General features: G+C 36.3%; 1 protein-coding gene across 1 annotated transcript; it reads left to right on the forward strand.

Moving 5' to 3' along the window:
• The first annotated feature begins 744 nt into the window (after positions 1–744).
• On the forward strand, positions 745–26,542 carry LOC104233348 (bark storage protein A). The gene is made up of 5 exons (XM_070152823.1): positions 745–1,036; positions 1,161–1,228; positions 1,357–1,512; positions 2,479–2,730; positions 25,949–26,542. The coding sequence occupies exons 1-5, from the start codon at positions 817–819 to the stop codon at positions 26,303–26,305; spliced, it is 1,053 nt and encodes a 350-aa protein (XP_070008924.1). The 5' UTR covers positions 745–816; the 3' UTR covers positions 26,306–26,542.
• Positions 26,543–26,843: the final 301 nt, after the last annotated feature.

Consider the following 26,843-nt stretch of genomic DNA (forward strand, 5'->3'; position numbering starts at 1 on the left):
AGTTAAACTATCATCAATTGTTATTCAAATATCTGGGAAGTTGATTACAAAGAATTTAGTGAGTCTAACAAAAGTATTGGTAGGTTAATTATCTGAGAATTCGACTCTGGGCTAAATACTCGGATTATATTTGTAGTGACCACTTTATCCTTTTTATAAGACATAGTTGGGCGTGTTCATTTTGCAAATTGCAAAACAGGTGTTCAGTAAATCAAGTGTACACGTGCATAATATCAATATGCTCAATGATCATATGCGATATAAGCTAAGCCATGAATTTTATAAAGAATGTTCAAGATTTAATTAATATATATCCATAAAAAGTAATTTTTTACCTATATAAATAGTATAGTTTTTTATATGCTCGGTGCAATTTCCTGATGAAGGATGTTCAGTTGAACACACTTCATTCTATGTGGCTACGCCAGTGGATAGAATTATATATACAGTTCAACTATAGTACCAATATTTAATACTCCTTCTGTCCTAATTTATGTGACGGTGTTTAAGTAAGACTTTTGAAGCTTTTGGTTCTAAAACAAGTCATGGCGAGTATGGCTATAAATCATCTCATACTATATAAGGTCAAAATGAGAAACTTAAAGTTACATAGATTTTTTCTAAATACAGCAATGTGACAAAAGGAGTATAAAATAAGAAACTGGGATATTGATAGGATAATACTAGTGTTGCAATACAAAATTCAAAGATAAAAACGTAGAGGAGCTGTCTTGATGCGACATGTAATTATAAATACATAGGGTTGTTTAGCTTCCCTTCTCAACCTTCAATTCTCTTCTAACCCCTTCTCCCAATATGGCAGTTTCCAAACTTTTTCTTGCACTGTTTCTTGTTTTCATGGTACTAACCCTAGAAGAAGCAAATGGTGCAGCAACTGGAAAGACGAAAAAATTAATTGATATGGCTAACAGAAGAGGACCTTACTTGGGATTGATCATTCCTAACCTGTTTGAGATGAATCCTCTTCTTCATCACCCTAGTTACAAACCTACTAACCTTACCATTGACTATGCAGGTAACATAATATAAAACCATATATACTAGTTAATTAATCAATGTTCTACAACGCAAAACCTTAAAAATAAGTTTCTTTTATTCACTTGCTTATCATTGTTTTCTTCTTTAATTAATCACGGAAGGGAGGAGATTTCGGTTTGGATATATTGATAATCAGCCTGTTGTTCTTGTTATGACTGGACTTGCCATGGTATGTATTTTCTATTTCCTTTTTCATGTGATATTAATTACTCCTTATAAGTAATATATATGGATTTGAAGTTGTACGAAGGACGTACGTTCTAATTTTGAGCTTTTAAATTTTCTTTTTGCATTCAGCTAAATGCAGGCATAACAACACAACTGTTGCTAGCGTTGTTCAAGATTAAAGGTGTGGTGCACTATGGAATTGCAGGAAATGCAAATCCATCTCTCCATATTGGAGATGTTGCTATTCCTCAGTACTGGGCACATACTGCTCTTTGGAATTGGCAGGTTTTTAGCTACTTTTCCATACATTTTAATGGAGTTATTGTCACAATACACACACACACACAAAAACGTCTATTTCCAAAAAAAAAAAGAAAAAAAAAAGTGCTTCTTTGAACAAATTAAAGTCAAGCAATCTTATCTCCATTACAAGTAACTTTTAACTATATATGTCAAAGATTGGGATAGCAAAAATATACTCATCAAAGTTCCTGTTTTTCGAAGCTTCTAAAATTAGTCTATTGTGAAAAGTATTTTTTGTTTGAATTGCTTTTTGAAAAATAGTCGTTTGTGTTTTTGGCAAATCAATTTAGAAAAATACTTTTACTTATATTAGAGCAACAATTTTGTGTTTGACCAAGTCTTTCAAAAGTGCTTTCTGAGAGAAATCTTCTAAAAAATAACTTATGCAACTCTAAAAATGTATTTTTGTACTTTTTTTTACCTAAAAGCTTGACTAAACACCTAAAATCTCTAAAATAAACACTTTTTTAACCCAAAAAAAAACCTTTGACTTTCCACAAACTTGGTCAAATAACTTATAAGTTGTAGAAAAAAAGTTAACGTTCTTGAACCAAATTATTGACCAAGCTCCAGCAGTTTTCGTAGAAGTTACGTTCTTGCATGAATTTTCTGAACAAACGGACCAGTGTTTGTTGTGTTAATATATTTGATACAAAATTAGTTTTGATTCACGGGTACCTCCCAACACCATCTCCTCAAATAAAACTGATAAATTAAGCTACGTCATTTTTATGTTAAAATTGAAGATAAAAAAAAAGGTTTAATTTTAAGTTACTCTTATCGGAATTATGCAAAATAAAAATAACAACAATGATAGAAGAACATTTTTTAAAAAAAATAGAAGAACATTTAAGTTAAAATAGAAAAAAATAATCTTTTGTTCTTAAATCCATTTTATTACTGCTGAATTTGACAAAAGGCAAACTTATATAAAAAAAAAAACTGCAGAGATATGGAGATGGCCCTCAGAATGAACTACCCCTTGAAGTAAATGGAGACTACACGAGAGATATTGGATACTTGAAAATTTCCGAATACTCAGTGAATGTGACAAATTGCAACTCACATAACAACCTTCTTAACAACGTTTGGTACCAACCTGAAGAAGTATTCCCTGTATTTGGCACTCCTGAGGAAAGACAACATATCTTTTGGGTCCCTGTTGACCCTCGTTACTTTGCAATCGCTGAAAAGCTCAAGGTAAACTATACTTCCTAACCACTTACTATTTGGAGGGTTAAATAATTTTTTTTAAGTGTAACCTTTTAACTATTTTAAAATATTAATTATTGTGATTTATAGTAATATTTAATTTTAAATATATAAATTTTATTTTAAAAATTTAAGGATTGTATGCCCGTCACACCGAAAGTTAAAATGTTTGATCCTCGTAATCTGAATTGTGTCATGTAAAGTGGACGGATGGATCGCATATTTTTTAAAAATCTAAAGTATTTACAATATCAAGTTGTAGTGGAGTATGTCGTACGATAATTTAATTGAAATATTTTGATGGCCGTAATAATTAGTTGTGAGGGTCATAATACACGTTTTAAATTGCGTGGTTCAAGATTATTTTTCAGATTGAAAACTAGCCGTTAAATAGAACGCGCCCCACGCGCAATTCACATCTCCAACTTCAGAACATATCACATGGCAGTTCACGCGCCGACGGGATCCATTCCGGCGAGTGCTATCCATCCCACCCACCACCGACTTGATACCAACACTTTATCGGAACAACAGTTGTACCTAGTTGTTTTGGATTAGTTCTTAGCTTTCATGCTTATCCTTAGATTAGATATAGATTTAGAGTTATCCTTTTAGTTCATACTTATCATTCAGTTAGTTAGCTTTAGATAGTGTTTTGATTTGAATAAGTTTCCTAATTCAAGGAGTACTTTTAGGAAGACTTGTATTTAAACTTAGCTTGGCATTTAATATACATACAGTTTTCCATCATATTTTTGAGTGTTCATATGGTATCTGAGCCTATACAACTCTAACGAGCACGATCCAATTTTTTTTCTTCTTTCCAATGACGAAAGATGGAAACACTACTAGAATTGTCAATGTCGACAACACTACCAGCACCACAACTATCATCCAATTCAACCATGCTTCCCAACTACTTATCAAATTTAGTGGCAGTCACAATTTTGCCACTTGGAAAGCTCAGTTCTCCATGCTTATGCACGACCATGATCTCTATGGTCACCTTGATGGGTCTACCCTGATTCCCACACCGACCACTACTTTTGGCACCAATACAACTCCTAATCCTGCTTATACGCTTTGGTTTAGTTCCGTCAGGATCAACTCATCCAGAACGCTCTTATGGCGTCTGTTGACCCTACCATTGCTTCCACAGTTGTTGCTGCCAACACATCCAAACATGCTTGGGACTCCTTGCACACTGCTTATGCAAACAAGTCCCAGACTCGGATTTTCAGCCTTCATGACCAACTTGCACGAATCACAAAAGACAACATTCCTATTACCAAGTACCTCCAGCGTATTCGGTCCCTCTCTGATGAACTTGCCACTGCAGGTGCTCCGGTCACTAACTCTGAACTTATCGTCAAGATTCTTAGTGGACTTGGCCCTGAGTTTCGTGAGATATCTGCTGCCATACGAGCATGTGACACCACCGTCACCTATGAGGAATTGTATGAAAAATTGCTCGATCACGAGCTCTTTATCCGACATGAGGATGCTAAGAAAACTCTCAGTCCTATCACAGCGACAGTTGCTACCCACAACAAACAGACCAACACTGCCCACAATCGCAACAATCGCCGCCAATCCTATAACAACACCTCCCAACCATGGCGACAGAATACTCGCTCCAATTCATCCACCCAGTGGCAACCTCAAAACAATAACCCCATGGGTGTTATTCGTTGCCAATTATGCAACAAGATTGGTCATATTGCAAATGTATGCCGATCCAAGTCACATAATCATTTTGAGGCCAAAGACAATTATATCACAGGCTTCAACACTACTGTCGACCCATGGATAGTGGACTCGGGTGCCACCCACCATGTCACAACCGAACCTCATAACCTACAACCATATCACGGCAACGAGGATGTCTCCATGGGTGATGGTAACAAAATTCTCATCTCACATATTGGTTCTACTCAGTTAAATACATCAAATAATGTTTTAAGCTAACTCACACTCTATGTGCTCCAGCTATCAAACGAAAGTTTCTGTTTCTAAATTTTGTCGGGACAATCTAACATCTGTTGAATTCTTTCCTTTTTCTTTTCTTGTGAAGGATCTGAAAACGCGAACCCCGCTAGCACGAGGCCGGACCAAAAATGGACTGTATGAGTGGCCCAAAATACATCCACAAGCTCACATAATCCCTGACCACTTGGCACCAAAGATTGGGTCACCCGCATTCTAGAGTTCTTGCATATGTCATGAATAAATTCTCGCTCCCATTTGTTGAGCGAGACAAGTTTCTTTATTGTAATTCTTGTCTGTCTAATAAAGCCCATCGGCATCTGTTTCACACATTAACTCTGGAAAGCTCTAAACCTCTTCAAATTATTTTCAGTGATTTATGGGGACCCTCTCCTAATGTTGTATTCTAGCCCGGGCCCGGGCCTAAATGGGCCAAACGGGCCGGGCCTAACGAGCCTGGGCTTAGCGGGCCTGGGCTCTGGCGGTCCCGGGCCTCACGGTCCCGGGCTTCGTGGGCTCAAGTGGTGGAACCGGCCCGTGACAGGCCTAAGCCCATATGGTCCTGGGCTAAACGGGCTGGGCTCGTGGGCTTAGCGGGCCTAACGGGCTTTTGTATTTCTGACCTTTTTTTTTAATTTTTTTTGTTTAAGGCAATTTCTTGTTTTGTAGTATATATATATATATATATATATATATATATATATATATATATATATATATATAGATTTTCTTGTAGTATATATTGTATGTTATGTATATATATTACCTTATATATTTTCTTGTAGTATATATAGTATGTTATGTATATATATTATCTTATATATATATATATATATATATATATATTCTAAACCAAAGATGAGTCTATTCCAAACTAATGTTCGTTTTTTAGGTCATAATATTTGCTAGGGAAAAATTACCCCAATACAAAGATCAATTGATTTTGCCTCAAAATTTCCTGATGTTATTACTGACAGCACTCAATTGCAAAGATTTTTAGGAAGTTTGAATTATATATCCCCTTTCTACAAAAGTTTATCACGAGATCTAGCTCCTCTATACGATAGGCTGAAAAAGGATCATAGGCAGCCTTGGACTGACCAGCATACTGCGTTAATCAAAAGTATTAAACAGCGTGTTAAATCTTTACCTTGTTTAACCCTTGCTAATCCTACTTGGCAAAAGGTTATCGAGACAGATGCGTCTAGCGTTGGCTATGGAGGGATTTTAAAACAAGTAAATCCCAACAATAAGAGTGAATACCTGATAAGATTTCACTCTGGTAAATGGACCGAAGCCCAGAAGAAATATGCTACGGTGGCGCATGAAATGTTAACAATTGTTAAATGTGTTCTAAAATTTCAAGACGACTTGTATAACCAAAAGTTTTTGATAAAAACTGATGCTCAATCGGTTAAATATATATTTGACAAACTGGTTCCATTTATTACTAAAAAATTCCTTTTGAATATAATATATATTACCTTATATATTTTCTTGTAGTATATATTGTATGTTATGTATATATATTATCTTATAAATTTTCTTGTAGTATATATTGTATGTTATATATTGTATGTTATGTATATATATTACCTTATATATTTTCTTGTAGTATATATTGTATGTTATGTATATATATTATAGCTTATAAATAATTGCAAGTTAAAGACAAAAAAATATTGCAAAAAGATATTCAAGGGCATGTCTTATAATTTTTATTACCAAAAATGACATATCTTTATTAGTCTTCCTCCCCCCAATGGAATAAGTACAACAAGGTACTAATACCACCATTAAAAGGGAAAAAACTACAAGAATATATATATATATATATATATATATATATTTTCTTGTAGTATATATTGTACATATTATCTTATAAATTTTCTTGTAGTATATATTGTATGTTATGTATAAATATTATAGCTTATAAATAATTGCAAGTTAAGGAAAAAAACATATTGCAAAAAGATATTCAAGGGCATGTCTTATAATTTTTATTACCAAAAATGGTATATCTTTCCTAGTCTTCCTCCCCCCAATGGAATGAGCACAACAAGGTACTAATACCACCATTAAAAGGGAAAAAAACTAAAAGAAGATATGCCAAAAAGTACAAGGTACACCATAATCTACATTGTATCTCTAACAAATTTTATAAATCCTTCAAGGTTCGGAGGAGGTTGCGTTGGTGGTGGTGGAAAAGAAGCTTGTTCATCACCACTTCCGGGCGAAGCAGCATCCTCCGCTAGTTCTGCCATCATTTCATCATAAGCTTCATCTACCGCCGGTTGTGATTCCGCAATTCCAAAGTTTCTTCTTTCCGAGCGGATCCAATCTCTGAAAAGTACAGATTTTTCCAAGCTCTCCCTCATTGACGCTCTATGATAACCTATTTGAAGTCTTGCTTGACTGAAAGCGCTCTCTGATGCAACAGTTGAAGCTTGAATAGATAAAATATCCCGAGCCATCCTTGCAAGAACCGGAAAATATTTTTCCCTTGCCTTCCACCATTCCAAAAGATCAAAAGTGCCGTCTGGATTCTCCTTTTCAAGTCCCTGCGACAAATAAACTTGAAGCTCATTTAGATGTGAAGTTTCATCATAATTATCACCTTGAGAACCCCTGAACCCCATCCAAGATTTAAGTGCTTTTAAGCCCGCAGCTCTTTTAGACGATTGTGAACTAGACGAAGTAGGGGTTGGAACATTTGGCCTAGCATGCTCTAACGCAAGTTGATAATCATTATAAATTGTTTGAGCATTAATTTTAATTGAGGCTTTTGCATCTGCAAGTGTAGCAAATTCCTCATTTGAAAGATCTAAAGCCTTATAAATATTTGAGTACCAAAAATGAGGACCTCCTAATTTCATTGTAGGATTTAACATTGCAGCAACACCATAAATAGGAGGGATAGGGAAAAAATATTTTTTAAACTTTTCTTTCATTGCATTTATAGCAAGTTGATAAATTTCCCCACCCTCCGAAAATTCAACAAACAAATCACATAGTGCTGCAATATAAACTAAACAGTTTGAAATAGTAGGATAATATTGCCCAGAAAATGCATTTGTAGCAATTTGAAAATGTTCTAAAAAATCTATAAGAATTTTAACATTCGTCCAATCTTGAGTAGTAAGCATTTCATCATCATCCTCACCACTCACCCGAGCATTAAACGTTGCATTAATTGGGTTTCTATATTCATATGCAACTACTAAACTTTCGTGCATATAATTTCATCTAGTCGGGCAAGGTTTAGGAACCTTTCTTTCTCTAAGGCCATATTCATCACATTTTTTAAAATATTCTCTTAGTCTACTTCTACGGTTTGAATAAAAAAGCCAATTAAGAGCCATTCTAACCTTTTCAATTTCTAAATTTAAAATTCGCATACCATCACCGACAATTAAATGATAAATATGACAAATACATCTAACATGGAATATATTCCTAAATGCAGGATTTAGTGTTGTTGTAAGTATGCCTATAGCACTAGTGTTACTAGAAGCATTATCCATAGAAATTGCCATTATTTTATCTCTAAAGCAAAAATATCTACAAATATCTGCAACAGTGTTAGCTATAAACTTACCTGTGTGACATGAATTAATTATTCTATACGCAATAATGCGTTTTTGCATTGTCCACTCCTCATCTATCCAATGACTTGTAACAGTTAGATAATCACAATCATTACCACTTCTACCAATATCAGTAGTAATAGAAATTCGATTACTTATATGAGTAAATAAATACCGCAAATATTGTTCATATTCATGTTTATATTTATAAATATCACTCTTAACTGTTGCGCGAGGCCAACCTTTATAAGTAGGATTAAAAACTCTTCTAATATAATGCACCCAATTAGGATTAGAGGGAAAAGAATAGGGTAAGCACATAACGGTAACCATCTTTGCTAATTCTTCACGATCTCTATTTGGATCGTAATATAAAATACCTCCGGTCACAGTGTTAATTCCTGGTTGAACTAGATTTGAACCTGTACTAGGGTTAACATCAAAATCTACATGTGTTCCCTCTAGCTGCGCTTTCATTTGTAAATATCTAGTTTTACCTCTAGGGTGTGTTTTTATGTGCCTAGTCAAACTACCCGTGCCGCTACGGTCTCCAGTATATTTATGCGCCAGTAATTTCCCACATGTTATACACTTAACCTTATTTTGTTCTCTTACTTGAGTAAAAAAATTCCAAACTAATGATGTTTCTAGGCGTTTAGGAGGTTGTCTATTAAAACTAGGGGTTTCTACAGGTGGGTCGGGCGTTACATCAGTTGGGTTATTAAAAGGACTAGTAGGTGTATCATCTAAATCCGGTTGGGTTTCATCTTCATCCTCATTTTCAAAGATAGTTTCATTAGGATAAAGAGCATTCATAGTTTCATCATCTAAATTTTCACCTGGTGCAACATTATGGCCAAATTGACTATCGAAAAATTGAAAACAGGGGTTATCACTATCAAGAATAATAGGAGCAGCAGGACGTCTACCAGGTCTGGGTCGGGGAGCCGGGGGAAGGGTAGTAGGTTGGCCACTACTTTCACCAATTTTAGCTTTACCCTTACCACCAAAAATATTTTTCAAAGAAAATGCCATATTAATTATAATTATACTAAATAAAACTAACAAAACTATAATATTAAAACTTAAGAGTTGGAACGCGTTTACCGAATTGCCGAACAACTTCTTGAAAATTGAAAATCGTTGAAGACTTGAATACTTCAATTCACCAACTTCACAATTTTTCACGAAATTTCAACAATAAAATAAGCAATTATAGTAGAGAGATTGAGAGAGATTGAGAGAGATTGATGAATTGGTGAGTAAAAATAAAAGAATGAGGGGGTATTTATAGTTGAGAATTGGGAAAAAGTGTAATTATATAAAGTTTGGGGTTAAAATAAAGTTTGGGGGTCAAATGGCTATTTTCTAAACATCCAAACGGTCAAAATTGCAACCCAAACGACTACTTTTTAAATTTTGACCGTTGGAATTTTTTTAAAATTTTTTTAAAAAAAAAAAAATAGCCGCTAGGCCGGCCCAGGCCCGCCAGCCGGTCCCGGGCTCGTGGACTTTCTAGGAAAAACCGGCCCGCCACGGGCTTTAAAGACCTGTTAAGACCGGCCCACCAGGACCGGCCCACCAAGCCCGTAAGGCCCGTTAGGACCGCGGGCCCGGTCCGGTCTGGTTCAGGCCCGGCCCACCATATAGTCTTACCCTCTCCTATGTTATTTGTTGATAAAAAACTATATTACTGTATTTTTGTTGATCAATACACAAAATACACTTGGCTCTACACACTTAAAAATAAATCTGAAGTCGGAGACATTTTTCAAAAATTTCATCCTTTGATAGAAAAACATTTCGATATCAAAATTCTATCGCTTTATACTGATGTTGTAGGAGAGTATAAAAGTCTTGACCCTTATCTCTCGCTTCACGGTATCGAACACCTTTCCACTCCACCGTATACACCTCAAAGAGTTGCTCTTGCTGAGCACAAGCATCGTCACATTATTGAGACTGCACGAACACTCTTACATGAGGCGTCTCTCCCATCACTTTTTTTGTCCTTTGCCTGTCACCATGCGGTCTATCTCATTAACCGATCCCTACCACACTTAAATAATATTTCTCCTTCTGAAAAATTATTTGGTAGAACACCTGACTATGCTTCTCTAAGAATTTTTGGGTGTTTATGTTATTCATGGCTTAAACCATACTCTAAAAATAAACTTGAACAAAAATCCACCCCATGTGTTTATCTCGGTTTTTCATTGTCCCATCACTGCCACCAATGCTTTGATCCAATCTCATCAAAAATATATTTATCCCGTGATGTGCATTTTGTTGAAAATAACTTTCCTTTCAAAACTTTGTTCTCTAATATTACAATTCAAAAAAGCACCTGGAATGGACAACTAGTGCATTTTCTAATACACTCAATCTCACCTCTAATGTTTCTAATATTTTAGACTTGCCCCCCCCCCCCCACTTTGAAATACCATCTCATGTGGCAGAACCCCAAACCTAAACGACATCTCCTTCCCCAAACCAAATTGACCCATCCTCATCCTCCATTTCCGGCGTGCCAGTGGCAGAAGCAAATTCGGACTCTTCCAAGACTTCAACTCCAGGTAATCCTCTAACTCCTTCTTCTTCTATAATTCCCATTAACCAGGAGTCTCTTTGCCCATGCCCATCTTCTACGACCACTACACCGCCAAACCCCAACCCACCTATAAATTCATCATCTTCTACATCTAAACCTTCACAAATCTCTCCCCACTTTGAGTGTATCACTGCAGACATCCCCAATCCAAACCTATGGCACCTCCTCCTACTGTTTCTATTCGAACCAGCGGGAACTAAGCGGCACCACCAGTCGAACCCATACTTTCCCGTTGCCCTTCCCCTCCCACTCGTATTATCACCCGTTCACAGAATAACATTCAAAAACCAAAGCAAATTTTTGACTATCTTGCTCATTTAGAAACCTCACTTGTACCACATACCTTCAAACAAGACGAGAAACACCCTGAGTGGAGAACAGCTATGAAATCAGAATTTGATGTTTTGCTAAATAACCGTACTTGGGAACTAGTTCTAAATGATCCTTCTAAAAATGTTGTTTCATGTAAGTGGCTTTTCAGGATTAAGAGGAAAGCAGATGGTTTGGTTGATCGCTACAAAGCGAAACTAATTGCAAAAGGATTTACTCAGAGGCCAGGTGTTGATTTTCACTCGACTTTCAGTTTGGTAGTCAAACCCACCACTGTCCGAATCATTCTGGTTGATGCTCTCCGATTTCACTGGCCTCTTCGTCAACTTGACGTCAATAATGCATTTCTTCAAGGTGATCTTGAAGAGGAGGTTTACATGATGCAACCTCCGGGGTTTACTTGTGCCAACAACCTGACTCACATCTGTAAGTTGCGCAAGGCAATTTATGGCCTGAAGCAAGCACCTCGGGCTTGGTACAATGCACTCAAAGGACATCTTTTGTACATGGGATTTGTCAAGACTGAATCGGACAACTCTCTATTCATTAGGATCAGCAACGTTGGTGTCATGTTCATTCTGGTATATGTTGATGACATCATCGTCACTGGCAGCAATCTTATCACTGTGAATGAGGTTATAGCTTCCCTTGCTTCTCACTTCACAATTAAAGATTTTGGAAACCTTCATTACTTTCTTGGTGTTGAGGTGATTCGTAGTTCTGATGACATTATTCTATCTCAAGCAAATTATATCAATGAAATTCTAAGTGCAGAATTGATGTCTGATTGTAAAAGTGCCAGAACACTAATGAGTAACTTCGACTTACTCAAACTCAATGATGGGGCTGACCTTACAGATGCAACTCGCTATCGCCGAGTCCTAGGCAAACTTCAATATATGTCCTTTACAAGGCCAGACATTTCTTATGCGATCAATAAACTGTCCCAATTTATGCAATCACCATCAGACCTACATTGGAAAGCTGTGAAACGTGTTCTAAGGTATCTTCGTGGTACAATCCAGTTTGGCCTCCGTGTATCCCCAAATTGTGATTTTAATCTGCACATGTATTCTGATACCGACTGGGCTGGAGATCTTACTGACAGATCCTCCACATCTGGCTATATTCTGTTTCTTGATCGTAACCCCATCAGTTGGTCTTCAAAAAAGCAAAAAACTGTTGCTCGCTCATCAACTGAAGCTGAATATATAGTTGTTGTCAACGCTCTTGTTGAATTGTTATGGGTGAAAAACCTATTGTTTGAGATGAAGCTTCCCATCAAAGATACACCCACAATCTACTGTGACAACATTTGTGTCACTTGCCTAAGCGAGAATTCGGGCCTTCACAGTCGCATGAAGCATGTTGAGGTGGACTTTCACTTTGTGCGCAACCATGTTCAACAGAAGGGGGTTCAAGTTGTTCATGTTCATTCTGCTGACCAACTAGCTGATATGCTCACCAAGCCTCTTGCCAAACCAGCCTTTGACCAAAATTTGTTCAAGTTAGTGTTAGTTACACATCGCATAACTTGAGGGGGGCGTGTCGGAACAACAGTTGTACCTAGTTGTTTTGGATTAGTTCTTAGCTTTCATGCTTATCCTTAGATTAGATATAGATTTAGAGTTATCCTTTTAGTTCATACTTATCATTCAGTTAGTTGGCTAAACTGAGCTTGGCATTCAATACACATACAGTTTTCCATCATATTGTTGAGTGTTCATACACTTTCGTTGAGTAACTACAAGATTTCAATCCTCAAGCAGCTCAATCGGAAGGAAGACGCATCAATAACACTGCTCCCTACCTGACTTTTAATACCCCCCATCGATAATTCCGCCCCTTCTACTTCGACTATGGCTGCTAGAGCACCTCATACGCAAACAAGACCAAAATTACAGCCCCTCCTCCACAGCAAACAAGACCTAGAATTTCACCAGCCAAACAGACAACAAAGATGGGGAAACCAACTATAATTTTCTCTCGCAAAGATTATTTCGAAATCCTAGCATCCGACTGTAGATTCACAATTTTGGGTAAATTTACTTCCACTATGCCTAAGATTGAAGTTATTAGAAACTTTTTCATTACCCAAATCCCCTTCAAAGCTACCGTTAAGATTACCCATGTGGATTCCAAGCATATATACATTGATGTGGATAATCTATATGATTATAATTTGGTATACTGTAGAAGATCCATTGATATAGGGGAATATCACTTGAAACTTTTGAAATGGACACCTGATTTTGTTCCTGGTGAAGAAACCCCAATATCCCCTATTTGGGTAGTTATGCCTATGCTACCTTGGCATTGTTCTCACTGGAAGGCAGCGAATCAGATTGTCGAACAAATAAGTGTGTTGTTATCATTAGACAAAGCTACTATGATCAAAACAAGAGGTTGTGAAGCCAAAGCTAGAGTAGAAGTTAACTTGACCAAAGCTTTACTGGATAGTGTTTGGGTTGGTTACGATGATGGAGATGAGGACGGTTACTGGCAACCTCTGAAATATGAGGGAGTACTAGACTATTGTCAATATTGCAAACATCAAGGCCACAAGGAAGTCCAGTGCAGAATTAAATCAAGAGATATTTCCATCAATACCAAAACAGATGAGGAGAGATATGGACAAGGAAATTCCACGGAGCAATGAGAAATTGGCAAATATAAAGCAGAATGCAGTCAACACCATGACAAAAATGCATCAGGTAAGGAACAAGGTGCAACTAGCCAGCAAGCTCAAGTTAACGAAGAGGAACAATGGCAGACTCAACCTATGAGGAACAATGGAAAAGGTAAGATGGTTATGCAGGGAGGATCCAAAACAAATCCGAACAAGCAACAACCAAATTTCAAGAACCAAAACAGAAACAAACTTATCATACAAAGATATGTACCAAAGACTTTGGAGCTAGAGGAACACAATCAGATCATAACTCTACCTAAAGCAAATGAAAAAAATATTCCTGCTTGTGAGGAAACTAACTCTAATCATGTCCATGGAGAAGATGTCACACCAAACTCAGAAGCGGAGGAACAGAGCAGATCTACAATTACTCCTGAGAAGGTTGATGAAAATGGAGGTTCTATGGAGATACAAATTATAAAAACTATTGAGAAATTTGAAAATCAGTATATGGACACTATTCCATCTACAACCATAGAGAACAGTATGAAGGATATAATTGTGTCTAGTCGCCCTATCTCTACTCAAGATACCAGTAGGGACATAGTTGAGCAAGTACCTGAATCACCTAGTAATTTTCAAATGCAGAACAGAGGTGATGATATAAAGGATATCCCTGGATAAATTCCTATGGAGATTGATTTCCAGAACAAGGAGATTCGAACTACCATGATCCAAGAGAAACCTACTGATATAATACCAAATCTTGATAATGTCCAAAATAAGGCTCACATGAATCGTAGCAGTACTGCCTCTGATGCTATACAATGCAATAACAACTCTATCCAATGTAATAGGCTAGCCCAAAACTAAACCAGCCAAGATACTTTACCAGCTCACAGTGAAGACAACCCACTAAGCTCCAGAGCTAGAAAAAGAGCTAAGAAAAAGAAAAAAATGTAGGAGTTAGCTTTAAATATGCAAGGAAACTATCCAGATTCTAGTCAGGGATTACAACTATATGTGGAACTACATGGAGGACAAGTAACCAATGAAATTTTTCCTGATAAGAACCTGGCAGAAGATACAGGACAGAACGGTTGAAGAGGATGAGATTGGGTACGACAGTGAACAACAAGTTTCAATTGCAAGCTCGGAGGAAACTACTGAAGTTCTTAACCAGACTCCTGGCCCTCAAAGGGAAGATCAGGAAATTCAAAAAGAAATCAACAAAGTTGTTCAACAAGGGAATTTATCACCAAGAAGTTTCAAAAATAAGAATACAACCAAAATCAAAGATCTTCCAAAAAGATCCCAAAGAATCTCAAAAAAGAAGTATCAATGATCAGTGTCCTAAATTGGAATATTAGAGGGATGAAATCCCAAGCTGCTACTGAGAGGGTCACTTCACTTATTAAAAGACACAAAATCTCATTATTGGCTATTCAAGAACCATTTGTGGGAGAATCCAACATCAACCGCTATATCAGGGGTTTTGGCATGGCAGATTGCTTTTCCAATACAAATAACAAGATATGGCTCTTCTGGAATAGTGATATCAATTGTGAAATTTTGAAGAATGAAGAACAAATTATCAATTGCAAGATTATGCATAATACTATTAATTCACCCATGTACATTTCTATTGTGTATGCTAAATCTACTATCAATGAGAGGGAAGAGTTATGGGATGAAATGGGAAATTTTGCTGTTTCAGGTGTAGTTCCATGGGCAGTTTGTGGAGACTTTAATACCATCACAACTCAAGAGGAGAAGAAAGGAGGCAATCCTTTTAACATAAGGGAAAGTATGCCTTTCATTACATGTTTGGATGATTGTATGCTTGTGGATGCATGATACACCGGAAACAACTTCACTTGGTGTCATAACCATAAAAAGAAGTATAATAAGATTTGGAAGAGGTTGGATAGACTCTTGATAAACAATGAATGGGAGGAGTTGTTCCATATATAAAATGTACAACATCTTGCTAGAATTGGATCTGATCATTGTCCACTTCTCCTTCAATTCAAGCTAAGAGATGAGGATCACCCCAAGTACTTCAGATTTTTAGAATTTTGGATTGAACAAGAGAGATTCAAAGATATAGTCAAACAAACTTGGAATACACATATAGAAGGAAGTGCTTGCTGGAAAGTTCAACAAAAGCTTAAAGCAGTTAGCAAAGCTTTAAGCCAATGGTCTAAGGCTGTTATTGGAAATATTTTTAATGTGGCAAAGAACATGGAAAGCAAGATTGATGAGAAAGAACAGAAATCCAGATAGATGACAATGATACAGATAGGATTGAGATTAACAAGCTCAAGGCGGAATATATTATACACATGAAGAAGGTGAATTCTTTATGGAGACAAAAAGCTCACTTAAAATGGAATCTTGAAGGGGATAGCAACTCTAGCTATTTCCAAAAAATGATAAAAGGTAGAAGGAAAAGACTTTACTTACATAGAATTAAAGGGGAGGGCAACCAATGGATTGAGGGGGAAGATGATATATCGGAAGCTGCTATTGATTATTATGAAAAATATCTTCTCTCAAGAATATCAGAGAACTGATTTACGATTCATTGATAGAATTCCAAAGCTTATTTCTGATGAGGACAACAATTTCTTAATGAATACTCCAACTATGGATGAAGCTAAACAGACAGTATTTGACATTAATCCGAGTAGTGCAGGGGGTTCAGATGGCTTCAATGGAAGATTTTTCCAACATAATTGGAATATTATTGGGGAAGACATTTATCATATGATTCTAGAAGTGATAAATGGAAGAGAGATAAGCAAATTTATAGCACATACTTGTCTTATTTTGATACCTAAAGTTGATAATCCTCAATCTTTCTCTGATCTCAGACCTATAAGTCTCAGCAACGTAACCCAAAAAATTATTAGTAAACTCCTGAACAATAGACTCTCTAGACTGTTGCCTAATATTATATCTCATAATCAGAGTGGATTCATCAGAGGGAGAGCCGTTGTGGAGAATATTCTCTTGGCACAAGAAATTGTCAGTGGGATCAACCAGAAGCAAACAGGAAATAATGTAGTCATCAAACTGGATATGAATAAAGCTTATGACAGGTTATCATGGACTTTCTTATGTGGAGTTATGAGGAAAATGGGTTTCTCCGAACAATGGATCCATACAGTTTGGAATCTTATAGCTAATATTTGGTATTCCATTATCATAAATGGAAAGAGGCATGGTTTCTTTAAATCAGAAAGAGAGCTGAAGCAAGGGGATTTTTTGTCCCCATCCTTATTTATTATTGCAACTGAGGCTGTTTCTAGAGCTCTGAATACATTGCATGACAATGAAGATTTCATAGGATTCTCTATGCACAAGAAAGGCTCCCAGATTAATCATTTGGCCTATGCAGATGATCTTATCATTTTCACCTCTGGTAATATTAGGTCCCTGAAAATGATTAAGAACATTTTAACAGATTATGAAAAATCATCGGGATAGAAGGTGAATTCAAAGAAAAGTTGTTATCTTGTGGGATAGACTTGTACTGAGGAAAGGATTAGAATTATTAAACGACACCTAAGATTTAAAAGGGAATATTTTCCTTTTGAATATTTAGGTTGCCCAATTTATTATGGAAGGAAAAAGATCTAATATTTTTCTGGGATGATTTCCAAAATTATTCAAAGAATCACAAATTGGCAAGGACAATTCCTCTCTGTCGGAGGCAAAGCCATATTGATCAAACATGTTCTCTCGGCTATTCCTATGCATCTTCTTTCTATTTTCCACCCCCCAAAGGCTGTATTTAAAACTCTTGAGAAATATTTTGCAAATTACTTTTAGGGACAATAGGAAGGTAATACAAAATACCATTGGGTAACATGGAATAAGCTATGCTACCCACTGAGGAGGGAGGATTCGGCTTCAGGAAGTTATACGACATCTCCAGATCTTTTATAGCTAAATTGTGGTGCCTATTCAGGACACAACATTCTCTGTGGTCTTCTTTTCTTAAGGTTAAATATTGTAGTAGATTACATCCAGTTGCTAGAAAAGGAAAAGCCAAGCAATCTGGACCTTGGAGAAGTTTGATGGATATCAAAAAAGACAAAGAGCATAATATTTTATGGAGGATCCAAAGGGGCAATTCTTCTTTCCTTTGGGATAACTGGACGGGTTTGGGAGCCATTGCTAATATTTGTAATTGTGATGTACCCCATAAAGTCACAGTAGCGGAGGTCATATCTGACAATAAATGGGACATTGCTAAGCTATCCCGGTGCTTGCCACATCATCTAACCAAACATATCAAAGGGATCAAATTTGACATATCACATGGATCTGATCAGGCAATATGGACTGAGTCCACTGATGGAGAATTTACGTGCTCATCTGCTTGGAATATTTTGAGACAGAAACAAGGCATTACTTTTGTTAACAAAAACCTCTGGCACAATGTTATTCCTTTTAAAATTTCTTTCTTCAATTGGAAGTTATTAAATAATAGACTCCCTACTGATGATAATATCAAGAAGCTTGGTTACTTTTATCCCTCTAGATGTGACTGTTGTGATAATCCTACGAGTGAGGATGTGGAACATATTTTCAGAAAAAGCAATCTCAGCAAGAATATTTGGAATGCCTTTAGAAATCAATTTGGAATTAATGACTCTGGAGGAGAAATTAGACATTCCATACTAGGATGGTGGTTTGCTAACTTTCAGAATCCTATCCCAAAACTTATGCTATAGGTTATTCCCCTTCTAATTAATTGGCATATCTGGAAGGCAAGGTGCAGGAAAAAGTATGATCAAGAAAGAATCTACATCCCTAAGGTAGCACATTCCATTTGCCATGATGCCACTATAATCATTCACAAACAGTTTAGCCAGATTGATGTAGCCTCCAATTGGAAGAAACTCTTGTCCATTTGTGAAACGACTAAGCCAAAGCTGAATATCATTCGTGCCACATGGAAACTCTCTCAGCCTGGTATGTTTAAACTTAATATTGATGGATGCTCTAAAGGTAATTCAGGTAAAAGTGGTGGTGGAGGCGTTATTAGGGGACACCAATGGGAGGTGATAGCTGCATTTGCAACAGACTAATAATGCTGCAGAATCACTAGCTTTATTTGTTGGCCTTAAATGGTGCAAGGATCAAAGAATTGACAAGATCTGTGTCGAATTAGATTCCTTGTTGGTGGTCAACTGGATTAATGGGAAGATAAAACCTCCTTGGAATTTAAGACACAACGTAGAGGAAATTCAAAAAATATGATAAACTTTGAGGCATTCCACGTCACATATTGCTATAGAGAGGCTAATAGGGTCGCAGATGCACTGGCTAAAGAAGGATCAGAAAGAACCAGTACTAAATGGTATTTCTGTGCTTATGAACTTCTAAGTCAAGCTAGAGGTCTATGCTTTATGGATAAGGATCAATTAGCAAGCTTCAGAATAAGAGCCTCCAAAACTATAATGACTAAGTTAACTATTTTGTTGATTTTTGTCCTAGGCGTAGCATTAACATGCACTATGGGGAGGACTTTTTTGTTGTTTAATGTATACTCTCCACCTTGTTTTACATTTCATAGCATCGGATTTTTGCAAGCTTATTTTAAAGAGTTGGGTATGTCCAATTCTTTTTTATATTCTGAGGAGGTTAGGTTTTATGTCCCCCTCCTTCATATCTTTAGCTTTTGGTTATTAATCTACATGGTAGGGGTCGATGCCAAACCCCCCATCATTACAAGACGGCTTATATATAGAAAAAAAGGCAAAAACTAGACATTTAGCGTTTGTTATTTCGTTGTAGCGTAGAAAAAATCTGAAAGGATTTTGTATTCGTTAATATTAGAGAGTAATGAAAAAGAGAGGGCCCTTATGGGGCTTGATTAGTCTTTAATGCATGATAAATACTTTAGTTGACTAACTAACCCCACCCCCACCCCTACCCTCAAACACCTGTAAGATAGTTTGTTATTGGCAAGTTGGAAGTGGGATTCTTCCCACATCGGAAAAAAGAAGTTTCGTGCCTGTTATGTGAAACATCCCAGGACCGACTTTACTCGTACCGTGCCTGTTAGCCTCGGAACTGATCATTATGAAATAGCACATAACAGGCACGAGATTGACTCAACAGGCACGAGATTGACTCAATAGGCACGAGACTGACTCAACAGGCATGAAATTGACTCAACAGGCACGAGATCCTAAAGTTAATTATTTTTAACAGAAAAATCAAATTTATTTGAATTTTAAATTCAAAATTCGAATAAATAGTCGTGTCTGTTTGTGAAACAAGACATCTTTTCTGAAAGGGTCTGTTGGTTGCCTATAAATACACAAGAATTCCAACGAAATGGAATAGAAAATCACAAGTGTTATTGCAGGCTTTGTTGTATCCTGAAGAGAATTGTTTTGTATTTTCCCTAAAGTAGTATACAGGCGATAACTCTTTAAGGACATTCGATTTTCATGCCTCAAAGCCAATTTTGATTATTATTTTCTAACAATCTTAAAGAGTTATACTGCTATGGACAAATTGATGTCTGTTGTTGAGAATCCGAAGGAGTTCATCAAACTTGATCGCTTTGATGGAATGAACTTTACCCGTTGGAGAGACAAGATGATATTCTTGTTGTCCGCTCTCAATATCTACTATGTTCTTGATTCTGCCTTGCCTTCGATGCCAGAGCCCACATCAGAAGATTCTGACGTAGTCAAGGAAGAAAGGAAGAAACGAGAACATGATGAACTGTTGTGTCGCGGCCATATTATGAATACTTTGACAGATCGAATCTATGATCTTTACTGCAATCTGAAGTCGCCAAGAGAGATTCGGACTGCTCTACAAACTGCATACCAGAATGAAAAACGAGGTATTGACAAATTCCTGGCTCTACAGTACTTTGAATTTAAAATATTTGATACTAGGCCTATAATGGATCAGATTCATGAACTGCAAATCTTAGTATCAAAACTAAGTGATCTTGAAGTTAAAATTCCTGATGCACTTCAAATAGGTGCTATTCTTTCGAAATTGCCTTCCTCTTGGAATGACTATAGAAAGAAAATCCTACATTCTATGGATAAAATGACTGTGGAACAATTTCGTACTCACATTCAAATTGAAAGTGAGACTCGTGCTCGTGATGCTATTAGTCAGCCTTCGAGTTCCGCAGTCAATTTTGTCAGTCAGAATGATTCAGGAAGTGGGAACAAACATCTGAAAGTTTCCAAAAAGTCTTCTTTTAAAAAGAGAAAGAACTTTAGTTGTCATCATTGTGGAAAGAAAGGCCATATGATTCGGGACTGCAGATATAGAAAGGCAGGAATAAATTTCAATGCAGGCAATACCGAAAAGTCTGGAAAGATTAAAAAATCTGGAAATTCTGAAAAGGCAAACGTAGTGGAAAATTCTGCCCAAGGACTGGTTGCCATGGTTTCCGCAATGCAAATTGGTATGGTCACAGAGTTGAATGTGGCTACCGCTGCTACAAATACTCAAGACTGGTGGCTAGATTCGGGTGCTACTATTCATGTCTGTTATGACAAGAAGATGTTCAAGACATATGCAGAAGTGCAGGATTCTGAACAAGTCTTGATGGGAAACCATGTTGCGGCAGATGTTGCTGGAAAAGGAAGTATTGAGATTAACTTCACATCTGGCCAGAAGTTGACGTTACTGAATGTGTATCATGTTCCTGATATGAAGAAAAACTTAATGTCCACTGCTTTGCTGTCAAAGAAAGGCGTCAAGATAGTTATTGAGTCTGATCATGTAATAGTGTCTAAGAATGGAGTTTTTGTTGGAAAAGGCTATAACTGTAACGGCATGTTCAAATTGAGTATTAATGAAATAAATTATGTTTCTGCTTACATCGTTGAGTCTGATTCTTGTTTATGGCATGCTAGACTAGGACATTTAAATTTTGGCTCCTTGAATTATATGTCCAAAAATGGTTATATCTCATGTAAAACTCAACATATAAAATGTGAAATTTGCATACAAGCAAAGATGACTAAGAAACCATTTCGTAAAGTTGAAAGATCCACAGAACTATTAGATTTAATACATTCAGACTTGTGTGAATTAAATGGAGAATTAACTAGAGGAGGCAAAAGATATTTTATTACTTTTATAGACGACTTCTCTAGATTTACATATGTTTACCTACTTAGAACTAAGGACGAAGCTTTTCAAAAGTTTAAAGAATACAAGTCTGTTGTGGAAAATCAAAGGAGTAGGAAAATTAAAATTATTCGAAGTGATAGAGGCGGAGAATATTTTCCTAACGAATTTAATAAGTTCTGTGAAGAGCATGGCCTAATACATCAAATGAGTGCCCCTTATACTCCTCAACAAAATGGGTTAGCGGAAAGAAAAAATAGAACTTTGGTGGATATGGTTAATGCTATGTTACTTAATGCACATCTGCCACATAATTTATGGGGTGAAGCACTACTAACTGCATGTTATATTTTAAATAGAGTACCTTCAAAAAGTATGCATATTTCGCCTTATGAGCTTTGGAATGGTAGAAAACCAAATTTAAATTATTTTAAAGTGTGGGGGTGTATATCCTATTATAGAGTACCTGACCATCAAAGAACAAAATTGGGTCCTAGAGGAATTAAAAGTGTTTTTGTAGGATATGCACAACACTCCAAAGCTTATAGACTGCTAGATCTAGAATCTAATGTCATTATAGAATCTATACATGTTGAATTTATTGAAAATAGATTTATAAATGACAATGTTGATGAAATGACTGAAATAAATGGAAAACGTATTGATGCTAATAAATTGTCGCTTCCTGAAATTATTAAAACTAAGGAAAGAAGTGATGATATGCAGATAGAACCAAGGAAAAGCCAAAGAATAAGAAAGGAAAAACATCTTGGTTCTGATTTTATTTCTTCACAATCTATAGTATTTCTTGTTGAAGGAGATAGGACAAACGTTTGTAATCAAATTCCAATTGTATTAAATGTTGAAGAAGACCCAAAGACGTTTCAAGAAGCAATGTCTTCTAGAGACGCTGCTTTTTGGAAAGAGGCCATTAATGATGAAATGGACTCAATTATATCCAACAACACTTGGGTTTTGGTTGATCTTCCTCTTGGATCAAAACCTATAGGTTGTAAGTGGGTCTTTAGGAGAAAGTACAATACAGATGGTTCTGTCCAAACCTTCAAAGCAAGATTAGTTGCAAAAGGTTTCACTCAAAAGGAAGGCATAGACTATTTTGATACATATGCTCCTGTTGCAAGAATAACATCCATTAGAGTCCTTTTATCCTTGGCCTCTATCTATGATCTTTACGTACATCAAATGGATGTTAAAACAGCCTTTTTAAATGGGAACCTTAGTGAAGAAATATATATGCAACAACCTGAAGGTTTTGTTCTTCCGGGAAACGAGAAGAAAGTTTGTAAATTGATAAAGTCTCTTTATGGTCTTAAACAAGCGCCTAAACAGTGGCATGAAAGATTTGATAGTGTAATACTATCAACCGGATTCGTACATAATAATGCAGACAAGTGCATTTACTCTAAATTTACAAAAGAATATGGAGTAATAATTTGTTTATATGTCGATGACATGCTGATTTTTGGTACGAATCTACAAGGAATTACCGAGACCAAGAAGTATCTAACCTCAGTTTTTAAAATGAAGGATTTAAATGAAGTTGATACTATTTTGGGAATCAAGGTCAAAAGAGATAACAAGCAAGTGACTTTGTCACAAGCACATTATATAGATAAAATCCTTACTAAATTCAGTCATTTAGGAATAAAGGGGTATAATACTCCTTATGATTCTAGTGTTAAGCTAACTGCAAATACTGGAAGAGCAGTAGCACAGTTGGAGTATGCAAGTGCGATAGGTAGTATGATGTATGCAATGCATTGCACTAGACCCGACATTGCATTTGCTGTTTGTAAACTTTCAAGGTTTACCAGTAATCCAGGTAATGATCATTGGAAAGCAATAAGTAGAGTACTTGGATATTTAAAATATACAAAGCACTTAGGCATTTGCTATAATGGTTTTCCTAATGTATTAGAGGGATATTCTGATGCAAGTTGGATTACAAGTGTTAATGATAATAAATCCACATCAGGATGGATATTTACTCTAGGCGGTGGAGCCATTAGTTGGGCATCCAAGAAACAAACATGTATTTCCCATTCTACTATGGAATCTGAATTTATTGCATTAGCAGCTGCTGGAAAAGAAGCAGAATGGCTGAGGAATATGTTACTTGATATAAAGTTGTGGCCACAACCTATGCCAGCCATTTCCATATTCTGTGATAGTGAGACTACAATGTGTGTTGCTCACAATAAAATATATAATGGGAAATCGAGACATATAAGCTTGAGACATGCTTATATAAGAGAATTAATTACAAATGGAGCTATAGCTATAATATATGTGAGATCAAATAAGAATTTGGCTGATCCACTTACGAAGCCATTAGGTAGAGATGTAGTACAACAAACTTGTGGAGGGATGGGGCTGAGACCCTTAAATTAAATACAAGGAATAGGAACCCCACTTTGAGTTAGTATACACTCTAACAATATAAGTTCAATGGGTAATAACAAGTTACTTGTATTGTTTAAGCACTGATCTCCTCTTTAGGAGCCCTAATTCTATTGTACTACTTACTGTTATATGAGGAGTTAAGGAGTTGTTAAATGCTTGTTATAACAGGGGCATAAAGACAAACTCCAAAGTGCATACTGTTACATGAAGAGGTTGATTAATCTTAATGGAATTATTAATGTCTGGAGTAACAGGGACATAGTAACTAATTCCACCTATATGAATATTGAAGTGGTGCCGCTTCTAGCAAGATTTAAAGGGTTGATCTTGTAAATATTCATGAATTCAGGATGAGCACATGGCCGTAAACGTGCTAAAGCGAATACTGGATTTTCTAAGCTACTAGATAACGCTGTGTGTGTGGTATTTTCGGTTTTGGCACAAGGATTTGTGGTTCAAATCTTAAGATACCATTAACTTCGTCAAAACTTTAATATACTTACACTAAAGGAAAGTTCAAATCTGTAAAGATACTTTCAATTATTCACAAGTGTTATGAAGTGAAATAATAAACTAGTGGGGGATTGTAAGATAGTTTGTTATTGGCAAGTTGGAAGTGGGATTCTTCCCACATCGGAAGAAAGAAGTTCCGTGCCTGTTATGTGAAACACCCCGGGACCGACCTTACTCGTACCGTGTCTGTCAGCCTCGGAACTGACCATTATGAAATAGCACATAACAGGCACGAGATTGACTCAACAGGCACGAGATTGACTCAATAGACACGAGACTGACTCAACAGGCACGAAATTGACTCAACAGGCACGAGATCCTAAAGTTAATTATTTTTAACAGAAAAATCAAATTTATTTGAATTTTAAATTCAAAATTCGAATAAATAGTCGTGTCTGTTTGTGAAACAAGACATCTTTTCTGAAAGGGTCTGTTGGTTGCATATAAATACACAAGAATTCCAACGAAATGGAATAGAAAATCACAAATGTTATTGCAGGCTTTGTTGTATCTTGAAGAGAATTGTTTTGTATTTTTCCTAAATTAGTATACAGACGATAACTCTTTAAGGACAGTCGATTTTCACGCCTCAAAGCCAATTTTGATTATTATTTTCTAACAACACCGACGTCCCTCCTCTCAATATATTGGAAATAATTATTATTGATGTCATTTTTTTTTAGGTATATTAGATACATTTGAAGTGGACGTAAAGATATATAACCCTATTTCATCTTATATACTAACTCGTGTCTGCAATAATTAAGATACTCCATCCGTCTCAAATTATGTTACTTTACATGAACTTTGACAAATATTTAAAAAAATATTTTTTAACTATATTGACATGACAATTGCAATTTACAGTATTTCTCCTACAGTTTTTAAGTGTTTATATTTTATTTTAAAAATATTGTGTTGATCTAATCCACTAATTAGTGAAATTAACACTCTAAGACATATTGCAATGTAATGTTTATGTAAACTATATAGGGATTGAAACTACAAGAGTGTATAGACGCAAAAACATGCTTGAGTCATACACCAAAGGTAGCAAGAGTACACAGAGGAACAAGTGCAAGCATATACTTAGACAATGCAGCATACAGGAGCTTCATCTACAACAAATTTGATGTGAGCCCTGTGGAAATGGAAAGTGCAGCAGTGGCTCTCATTTGCTACCAGCAGAAGACACCTTACATCGTTATCCGTGCCCTCTCCGACTTGGCCGGCGGCGGCGACTCCGAGAACGAGGCCGCCACCTTCATCACCCTTGCTGCTAACAACTCTGTTGAAGTTGTCGTGCAATTCATCAAGCAGTTGTCTTTGACCAAATATCAAGATGCCTGAGTTTGGAATTAATTATTCCGCATGCAGTTAATAATGCTCATTATTCATCCTCAGATGAGCAGTAGTTTGATGAAAGTTAAGTTTAACTTTTTTAAAACGTGTACTAGTACGTTACATTCCCAAATAATGGAAACCTTATGCACTGTGCTTAAACCCAAAAATGTCGCCGTTCGGTTGGTAGAATATGCAGATTATTTTATTCCACGTTTGGTTATAGCTATTAGTGAGTTTCGAGAATTATTTCATACTAAAATGTTGATTAGTTATCATGTATAGAAGGTGAATAGCTTATCAAATGAGATATTCAGCTTTTGTTCGACAAAAAACCACTTCTAACGACAAAGTCCACCCTTCCCAACTCCGGCGACTTGTCCACTGGATAAATGGCATCTCCGACAAGATTTGAGCAAAACCAACCGATATATATATCATCTTCTCAAATCTTTCAAAAACCTCAACCACAAAAAATTTCCTAAGCACTTGCACGCCTTGAGAATCTTCGAGAAATTTATCAAATGTTCAACCATTGTCTGGATAA

This window comes from Nicotiana sylvestris, chromosome 8 (genome assembly GCF_000393655.2).
Source record: "Nicotiana sylvestris chromosome 8, ASM39365v2, whole genome shotgun sequence".
NCBI lineage: Eukaryota > Viridiplantae > Streptophyta > Magnoliopsida > Solanales > Solanaceae > Nicotiana > Nicotiana sylvestris.